The sequence below is a fragment of the Adiantum capillus-veneris genome, chromosome 10, assembly GCF_014529385.1.
Source record: "Adiantum capillus-veneris isolate H3 chromosome 10, ASM1452938v2, whole genome shotgun sequence".
NCBI lineage: Eukaryota > Viridiplantae > Streptophyta > Polypodiopsida > Polypodiales > Pteridaceae > Adiantum > Adiantum capillus-veneris.
In genome coordinates this window covers 84,677,191-84,687,682 of record NC_140940.1, presented here as the reverse complement: position 1 = coordinate 84,687,682, position 10,492 = coordinate 84,677,191, and the positions used below count along the sequence as shown (strand labels likewise).

Genomic DNA, 10,492 nt, shown 5'->3' with positions numbered 1-10,492 from the left:
AGGGTCCAATAAGTGCTAAATTTTCAACGAAGCCCAATAGGGGAGCGACAACAAGATTGAGTACCTCGACATACCCTTTGGCAACCCATTGGGAGGCGGTGAGGTACCATGATGCTCCTCCCAATGCTTCGCCCAATCAGCCATGTTCCAATGGAATGGCTGCACTCCATTGATAGGGGGAGCATATCTACGATGTGAAGGAGGAAGGAAGCGATGGTTGTTGGGATAGATCAGCTTCCCAAGAAGAGGAGGTCTCTCTGTCACAAGGGAAGGGCCACAAGTGGGACACGCACTATGTCCAGATGTTGCCAATCCTGCCAAGAGGTAAACAAACGTTACACATGAGACGATAAACCTAAAGCAAAGAGTACAATTAACATGTGCATACTTACCAGATACCTCTCCAAATCCTGGGTAATCATGCATGGTCCACATGAGGATGCACTTGATGACGGCATTGCGGTCTCGTGGTGGCCGTGAAATGTCAATGACATCTATGCCTCTCCATAGTTCTTAAAGCTCATCAATAAGAGGCTGCAGATATAAATCCATGTTTTTTACCTTGTGCTTTCCTGGAATGAGAAGTGATAGTAAAATGTTTCCCTTTTTTGTTGCCTCCCAAGGCGGAATATTGTAGTTTACAACAACCACCGGCCAAGTGCTCCATGAAGTAGAGCGGTGCCCAAATGGATTCACTCCATCACTAGCTAACCCAATCCTCAAGTGACGAGGCTCATCCCTGAACTCTGGCCATGTGTCCTCTATGTGCTTCCACGTTGGTGAGTCAGCTGGCACTCTCCTAATACCATCTGTGGAGCGGTTTTTTGCATGCCAACTCAAAATCTCGCTCGTACCCTTCGATCTAAACATATGTTGGATGCGAGGGATGAGTGGAAAATGCCTCAAAACTTTACGTGGAATTCTGTTGCTCTGCATTTCTTCTTTGAACCTAGGCTCCCCGCACGATGGACATGTGTCACAATCGGCATGCTCATTATGAAAGAGCACACAATCGTTCACGCAAGCATGAATGCGATCATAATCCATCCCTAATGCAGTCACCACTTCACGGGCTTTTCGTCTGTTCTCTGGCATGTGATTGCCAGCTGGCAGCATCTTTCCTAGCAACCTATCACAAGAAGAAAGTACATTAGAAGCTAATTTATGCACTCCACAAGCATCCTTCACAATCTGTAAACATACCTCAAAAGTGCTTGTGGGATGTGGTCACTCGGATAAGAGGGAGCAGCAGTACTTGACTGATTTGATGTGCTTCCTCCCTCTCTAATGGATTCCTGGCGCATGCGCTCTTCCACCCTCCTTTCCCCTCCTCCACCAACCACACGCCAATGTGGGGTGACGTCAATAGCCGCAACAATTCGCGGATCGTTTGTTTCCATCCGTGCACGCTTGCGAGGATCGTCCCATAGTCCATAATCTTCTACATGGCTCAAGCATATCCGTCGAAGTCGAGCAATGGCGCATTTGCACCGCACGCATGGGCATGGTAATCGCTCGGCCAACCACCGTGATCTATCCGGTTCAGTGGACGGGCCAAAATCATCCCAAGCAACCTACATTAATAAATCACATACACTAATTAAAATCAAATTACCAAAGAATGTTAATAAAATATCAGTAAAAAGTAAAAATTAACCATTTAGGTAAAAATGTCAATTTCAAAGTACTAGAAATACTTTCATTTTATATATATTTTATAAAAAACATAGTACTAATAGATTGTGAGGATCAATAGTAATAATGTCAGAACGTGGCCATCTGTTTATTTGGCCCGAATTTGTGCGGCGGTAATATACGCGGTAATGTTTGCGGTAAGAGACATGGTAATGCTCGCGGTAATAGAAGCGGAAAATCAAATTTCAAAATTTTTTATAAATAGGGACACCCGCGTGCCCCGCGAAGTTCAAAGCCCTAAAATTTGAATTCCATCGTCTTCTCCACAGAAGCCGAGAGCGCGAACCTCACAACCTTGAGCTCTACCTCCATCTCTACTCTTCTACTCTCCACCATCTCTACTCTTCCACTCTCCTACCCTCTCCCAACAAGCGCTTCAATTCCATGTAAGTTTTGTTGTTATGTTTTTTTATTTTTTCACACGCATACACACACATGCATACACACACACACGCATACACACATGCATACACTCATACACACGCATGCACACACATACATACACACACACACTAATTAGTGCATGTGTACGTTCTTTACACACTAATTAGTGCATGTGCACGTTCTTTACACACTAATTTGTGCATGTGTTCTTTACACACACTAATTAGTGTAAGTAAAGATACACCAAAACTTAAATTTGTTAATTATTAGTTACTTGCAAAATCTAAACTTGTTAGATTTTATTACTTGCATAACCTAATATGTTAAATTTGGGATTGGTCATGCACACACTAATTAGTGTGTGTTAACACACACTAATTAGTGTGTGATTAGTGTGTTCATTGACCAATGTGATTGGTCAATGCACACACTAATTAGTGTGTTATTAGTGTGTGCATTGGCCAATGTGATTGGTCAATGCACACACTAATTAGTCTGTGATTAGTGTGTGCATTGGCCAATGTGATTGGTCAATGCACACACTAATCAGTGCTCATTAACACACACTAATTTGTGTGTGATTAGTGTGTGCATTGACCAATGTGATTGGTCAATGCACACACTAATTAATGTGTGCATTGACCAATGTGATTGGTCAATGCACACACTAATTAGTGCTCATTAACACACACTAATTTGTGTGTGATTAGTGTGTGCATTGACCAATGTGATTGGTCAATGTACACACTAATTAGTGTGTGCATTGGCCAATGTGATTGGTCAATGCACACACTAATTAGTGTGTGATTAGTGTGTGCATTGGCCAATGTGATTGGTCAATGCACACACTAATTAGTGCTCATTAACACACACTAATTTGTGTGTGATTAGTGTGTGCACTGACCAATGTGATTGGTCAATGTACACACTAATTAGTGTGCTATTAGTGTGTGCATTGGCCAATGTGATTGGTCAATGCACACATTAATTAGTTTTGGATTAGTGTGTGCATTGGTCAATTGGATTGGCCAATACACACATTATTTAGTGTATGTGATTAGTGTGTGCATTGGCCAATGTGATTGGTCAATACACACACTATTTAGTGTGTGATTAGTGTGTGCATTGACCAATAGAATTGGTCAATACACACACTATTTAGTGTGTGATTAGTGTGTGCATTGACCAATAGAATTGGCCAATGCACACACTAATTAGTGTGTGATTAGTCCAATTACACAAGCCAATGCGCACACTAATTAGTGTATGTTAAAACACACTAATTAGTGTGTGCACAAGCCAATTACACAAGCCAATGCACACACTAATTAGTGTATGTTAACACACACTAATTAGTGTGTACACAATCTAATGCACACACTAATTAGTGTATGTTAAAACACACTAATTAGTGTGTGCACAAGCCAATTACACAAGTCAATGCACACTCTAATTAGTGTGTGTCAACACACACTAATTAGTGTGTGCACAAGCCAATTACACAAGCCAATGCACACACTAATTAGTGTGTGCACAAGCCAATTACACAAGTCAATGCACACTCTAATTAGTGTGTGTCAACACACACTAATTAGTGTGTGCACAAGCCAATTACACAAGCCAATGCACACACTAATTAGTGTGTGCACAAGCCAATTAAACAAGCCAACACTAAAACACACACTAATTATGTTAAATTAAACAACAATCAACACAAAAATAGAAACATACCTCCATGATTAAGTCGTAGGTGACGTATTAGGCCCCAATGACCATCCAAGTGATCATGCAATCGATCACACTAATCATAGACACAATAATCTCTTATTAGTCAATACACACACTAATATCTTATTAGCACTCGAGGCTTTGCAAGACTCTTTTATAGGTTGTAGACACACATTGGATTCTTTCCACATTGGATTCTTTCAACATTGGATACTATAGAGAATCCAATGTTTGAAAAAATCAATGTGTAAATTTTTAATCATATATTCAAATTTTATACCCTAGTTTAATCTTTGTCGTAATAAATGCAGACCATGTCTTCTTCTTCCACACCACGCTTTCGCAGCATTGAGGATTTCATGGCAGACGGGATGTCATATCCCGACGCTCTCTCTACCTATCATTCACAGCCGTCGCCTCAGCAGTCATCATCAGGGTTCGGCTGGTTTCAGGACGCTCTAGGTGGGTCCACTGCCGTACCTGTGACCGATCCAGATGTGGAGAGGGCATTGCGTCTTCAGGCTGAGTGGTTAGGTTCACAGCAGACCCTTACACAGCGCTATTCATCGGCGCAGCTAGTAGCTTTTGGATTATCAGAGGTCTCTACTCCGACTGGTGGCACTCCATACCTGCAGAGTTTTCCAGCTACAGCTCCAGGTTCAACTTTTCCTTCACAGGGTCCAACGCCCTAGGGTCCGACGCCGTTGGGTGCGACGCCACAGTGTCCGACGCCACGGGCGTCCACCTATCCATCACCTATCCCACCTTCTGTCCCAGATTCACGTCGGCGCTCTTCTGGCAGTGAGCGTCAGGGCAGCTCGCACGCTAGCGCCGGTTGATCTCGACGAGGGAGCGGAGCTAGTTGTTGTTTTGGGGAGGGGGGGGGGAAGTACTACAGATTCTCCTCCACAGTCACCGCTCCCTTCTCCAGCAGAAGATGAAGACCATGACATGCCTTGACCAGATGCTCGCGGGTTATACTACCAGGTTCATAGAGGAGGTATGGTGGATCTCGGGACAGCACAGGGTAGGAGATTCCGCACACATGTCAACCAATTAATCCACTCCACATATATCAATTGTTTTCTCAAATTTGATCAGCAAGATTCCTACAACCTCACATATATAGAGACAACCATGCACATGCGTTTCCCCAACCCTGAGGGGCAACAATTCTCAAGGCAATGGTTGCAAGAGCATGTCAAAACATTTCTGAAGAACAAAAAAGCTAGTGTGAGGAGAGCGGCAAAGAAGACAATGGAGTCTCCAGAGCATAGCTATCGGCCAGGAAATGTCCATGATGTGGAGTGGGAGACCGCTATGGGCGAGAAAGAGGACGAAAGGGCAACCGGTGCGAGGATGTATACGCGTCAAGTTGAGGCCAGATCCCATCAGCCTCCTACGCATTATGGTTCGGGAGGAAAAACGGCTTGGAAAGACAAATATGTAAGTAAAAATATTAGTTTTATTGTAAAAAATCTAATATTTTTCATTTAATTAATTGGTTACTATTTTTTGTCAGTATAACATTACCATGAGTTGCCCGACCAAAGAAGTGCAAAGATATAGAGAGAACCATACCAAGTATCAAACTTGGTGTTGGTTGTTTGAAAATCAAATGATCTCTCGAGAGGAGTTCGAAAATGCGTGCAAAAGTCTGCAACATGTAAGTTTAATCTTATCTAAATAATCAAATTGTTGATTTTATGTCAAATATTAAATAACAAAGTGTTAATTGTTTCTTTTTTATGGTTTTGCAGAGTCAAGGAGTTCCACGTGAAATGCCACCAACTCCCCCATGAGCATCCTCTATTTTGTATACGCGGGCCCCGTTTGCCCTATCCCACATGACCATACTCTATTTTGTACATGCGTGCTTTTTTTGCCCTTTATGTAAATGCAATACCTATCATATTTTGTCTCAATACCTCCCCCAATTGTAATTCCACTTATGTAAATGAAATTATCAATCTTTTTTTGGCTCAATGTATTGTCCAATTGTGATATTTTGTTGTAATTAATAATAATTTTATAAAATAACTAAAATAAATAAAAAAATAGATGACCTTTTGGATGGTCCTGCAAAGGACATCTGTTTTTTAATAATAAATCCCTTCGCAGTAATGCTCGCGATAAGCCTGACGCGGTAATATGTGCGGGTACTGTTGCAACAAAGCACGCGGTAATATTTGCGGACATATTGCCGCATCCATTACCGCATCAGTTACCGCTAGACCATTACCGCCAGCTTTGCCGCAATATTTGCCGCGTACGGGAATTTTTATATTTCAAGTTTGTTTGTTTTTTTCGGTAATGTGAGCGATAATACCGCGCATATGTTATAGTGAGGAAGAGAGAAAGAGGAGAAGGGAACATGAGAGTGAGGAGAGGGAAGGAGCATACCTAGCTCTCCTTCCTCTCCTCGTGTGTGTGTGTGTGTGTGTGTGTGTGTGTGTGTGTGTGTGTGTGGAGAAGAAAGAGAGAGAGAGAGGGAGAGCGCGCGTTACCTTTGCTTGTTTGAGCGCGCGTCGAAAACTCAGATCTCATATCAGAGTTTTTGAACGCTCTCGGTTATTTTTTTACCTTGAATGCATCGCTATAAGCGTTCCTAAGTTACTTATAACTTAGCGACGTGAATAGCGACGCCGTGGGTTTTCACATTTGAGCGACGCTCAAAGATATTAATTACCTCTTGTAGTGTAGAGCTTATGTGGATCTTTCATCTTGTGCAAATTGGCATACATCATGCTTAGTTCTCTCCACCTCACAAAAATTGGGACTAATTTTCCGCTAAGTTTTGGAACACTGTTCCAAGAGTGAGAAATATATTTTTTCCACTCGAAAAGCTGCTTCAAAATTTTCAAAGTCGCACGTGTGAAAATGTCTTTTTCTCACTCTCTAGGTGCGAATCTTGATTTTTCCACTAAAGTTTGCAATTGAAAAAAACTCTTGAACTTCTTGTGCGCACATGCGTGCTGGTTTGCGTGCAAAATTTTTGAATGAAATTTTTTTAATATCTTAGCATCAGAGACATTATGTGTGAAAATTTTCAAAGTGAAAAAAGTTATGATCTGAAAGGACTTTTACTTTTTGCATAGAGAAATTTATAGACGAAAAAAAATTATAGCATAAAAATTAGAATTTTGTATGCTCCCTTAAAGGTATAAATAATTCTATCGAAAAACATGTTGACAATATTTTAGATTGTAAAAGATTTATACTTATATCACATACAAAAATGTTTTCAATGTTGAAAAAATTACAAGTACATCTAAAAATGAGTCATTAAAAAAAAATCTCAATATAAAATACAAAGGTATGAATAATATTAAGGACTGAAAATATCAAATTTACATGGGGTTTTTGACCTTTAATCGTTTTAAAAAAACATCAGTGTAAAATACGAACATGAAAAGAATATATAGAAGTGAAAACATGACTTCTACATAGAAATTCATAATTTTTTTCCTTGTAAAAAATGGTTTCCACACCATAGCGTGTGAAATCCGAAATTAATACCACTTTTTATAGGTGAGAAAAAGTCTAAAACTTGTAGTGAGGGTTGTAGGGCATGTGAATCACGCATCACGACGAGTCCACTCTGTGTAAAGCCTCACCCTCGATACATAAGCCATACGCAGCACGTCCTGATTTCAGATTTTCCATCTCTTCAAGCATTTCGTTCACGTCACATAGGCAAGCAACATGGGCTCTTGTAATATTTCTCCCCATGTGGTTGTCTTCCCTTTTCCTGCCCAAGGCCATGTCAATGGCGCTATGGACCTGTCAAGAAAGCTAGCATTGCTTGGAGTCTCTATAACCTTTGTTTGCACTGACGCCTACATTAGCAGCATGCTGAAGCAAGGCTTCAATGCAGGCGGTCTTCCCATTCGCCTCCATGGCCTTCCGAACGGCTTACCGCAGGAGAAGAGCATGACTGATACACTTGATCAAGTGGATGTCTTGATTAGAGTAACAGAAAGCATGGGCCCTGCTCTTCAAGAGCTTCTCAACAAGCTCAACACGAATGAAGAGGGCCGAGTTGCGTGTGTGGTCTATGATTTCATGTTGTGGTGGGTGGGACGGCTGGGCAAAGAGCTTCACATTCCTGCATACATCTTCTACCCCATGTCGTCTAGCTTCTATTCATATTTACTGCATATCCCTGATTTTGTGTCGGAAGGCCGGCTTCCTCTGGGCCCCCACACAGACTTGAATGAAAAATCTAACATGTTTAAGATCCCTGGCTTCCCATCTCTCCATGTCAGCGAAATGCCCGACATATCTTGGAACCCCAATCCAGTGGCCTCCTTCGATTATGTCCTTCGATGTGCGGCGCGGTGGCGCGACGCAACGGGTATGCTACTCAACACAGTGTACGAATTGGAGAAGGATGTGGTAGATGGCTTGATGGAGAAAGCCCCTGAGTTGGACATAAAGGCAGTGGGCCCCCTTCTGCCAGCATCGTTCCTGAGGGGTGAGTCGTCGACGAGCAAGGAGGCTGAGAGTGCAGATGCGCAGAGGTGCTTGAAGTGGCTGGATGAACAGCCAAAAGCATCAGTGCTGTACGTAGCCTTTGGAACGATTGCCTGCCTGACAGAGGCCCAGACACACGAGCTTGCAATGGGGTTGGAAGCCAGTAAGGAACGGTTTCTGTGGGTGGTAAGAATTCCAGATCAGCAGCAAAAGGGGGAGGAGTGGACGCAGCTGCTTCCGAGCGGGTTTGAGAAGAGGACGGAGGGGAGGGGGGTGGTGCTATGGGAACCTGCGCCACAGAGGAAGATATTGGCGCACCGTGCGATAGGCGGGTTTCTTACGCACTGCGGGTGGAACTCGACGCTGGAGGCGACCTGCAAGGGGGTGCCCATGCTATGCTGCCCCATGTTTGCGGACCAAGGGATGAACAGCAGGTGGGTGGAGGAGATGGTGCACACCGGCGAGATGTTGAAGAGAGAAGGTGAGAATGGTATTGTGAGCAGAAATGAGGTGGAACGCAAGACTCGAGAGGTGGTAAGTAAGTCAAGCCCCTTACGAAGCTCAGCTGCTCGGATTCAAGACGTGGCTTGCCATGCTGCCCTCGATGCAACTGGTTCATCCTCCAAGAACCTTCAGGCCTTCGTTAAAACTCTCTTCCCTCGCTGATTAAGAGTGAAGAGGCCAATATCAGGCCATTTAAAACATGGGGCCGAATAGAATAGAGGGACATACAATTTAAAAGCTTTGAATTATTTTCGGCTGGATAGTTTTCAATAAAATTGATACGAAAAGATAGGTCACACCAAGCACTTGCCATTCCCAATCATAACTATTATGTATTTTAATAATATTTTTCGTTTACGTTGAACGTGCACAAAAATGGGTAATTGTTTCGAGTTAACTAATGCTCGCATGAGGGGTAATCGTTATGGATGACCCCTCTCTCTCCGCTCTAATTGCACTGTAAAAGAATGCATTTAAAAATGGGCATGTTATTCCCTGCCTTTTTCACTTGTGTGAGTCTACCATGTCACGTCATATTTATGGTGTTTGAGTGTTGTCACATCAAGTCTATTCTAGTATGTCCCTAAAATCTTTTTAGGATTTGTATTGAGGAGAATCTAAATAGATGCTGCTACAGCTTTTAGAGAAAAGGGTAAAGGAGAAATGTAAAACTATTCAATTTTGAGTTGAAGGCTACTGGGAAAAGGCCGCCACACGCCTTTATTTCACGCGAGCACTTTCATGTTGCTCTTGCAAGGTGTGTGTGTGTGTGTGTGTGCTTTTTTTTTTTTTTGAGAGAGAGGGAGAGAGAACTCCTGCGCTACGACCTGAATGCAAGAGAGAGGACGTAACACGAGCCTTGCAGCCTCTGTTGTGTTTGTGTGTGTCTCAAGCCTCTGTCTTTGTGTGTGTGTGTGTGTGTGTGTGTGTGTGTGTGAGAGAGAGAGAGAGAGAGAGAGAGAGAGAGAGTGAAAAAAGAAGAAGATAATTTTAACGTCGTAGGAAGCTCACAGAGAGAGAGAGAGAGAACTCTTGCGCTACGAGCTCAATACGAGAGAGGCAGAACTCCTATGTAGACGTACGAGCTCTGTTGTGTTTGTGTGTGTCAAGTTTGTCTTTGTGTGTGTCGGCCCTCACCTGCTCCTGCCTCCCCTCGGTGCTACTAGATGACCATTGCGACAGGCCCCCCTTCTCTTCATCTTCGCTTCCTAACTACGTCAAAGTGGAGGTGAGAAAATAACAATTGGAGACTGTGATGGAAGTCATATTGATCATATCGATGTAGTACCTAGCCAGAGAGACGTGATGCACCCAGACATCGCGTGAGAGCACCAAAGAAAGAGATTCAGCCTGTCAGCCTTCTCAAGTTCTCCATGAGAGATTACATGTGCTCAGAGTGCTTGCGACCATGGCATTTCCAGCAGGCAGCTTGGCATTCTACACATAGATGTGGAGGGCGTGAACAATAAGGTGATGCATGGAATGTGCATGTCGTGAAAGAAGCAAAGCATGTCGGCGCGTGCCAAGCTTGGGCATCACCGTTGTCGGGGGATAAGTATGAGAAAGGTGAGCCGGAAAGGCACCAGGTCCCTGGCTGTGAGAGGTGTGGGGAAAAAAGGTGCAGCATGCACAATTAACAAAAACAGAGATCAAAACAAACAATTCTCTTAATACCAGCTAATCAACAGTGTCTATTGATTAATCA

General features: G+C 43.0%; 1 protein-coding gene across 1 annotated transcript; it reads left to right on the top strand.

Annotated features, from left to right (window-relative positions):
- The first annotated feature begins 7,242 nt into the window (after positions 1 to 7,242).
- LOC147449169 (mogroside I-E synthase-like) lies at positions 7,243 to 9,160 on the top strand. Its single transcript, XM_086522556.1, has one exon. The coding sequence runs from the start codon at positions 7,513 to 7,515 to the stop codon at positions 8,947 to 8,949; it is 1,437 nt and encodes a 478-aa protein (XP_086378682.1). The 5' UTR covers positions 7,243 to 7,512; the 3' UTR covers positions 8,950 to 9,160.
- Positions 9,161 to 10,492: the final 1,332 nt, after the last annotated feature.

Excerpts from the sequence above, each read along its gene's own strand:
- LOC147449169 (XM_086522556.1), top strand. The coding sequence starts at position 7,513 with ATGGGCTCTTGTAATATTTCTCCCCATGTGGTTGTCTTCCCTTTTCCT.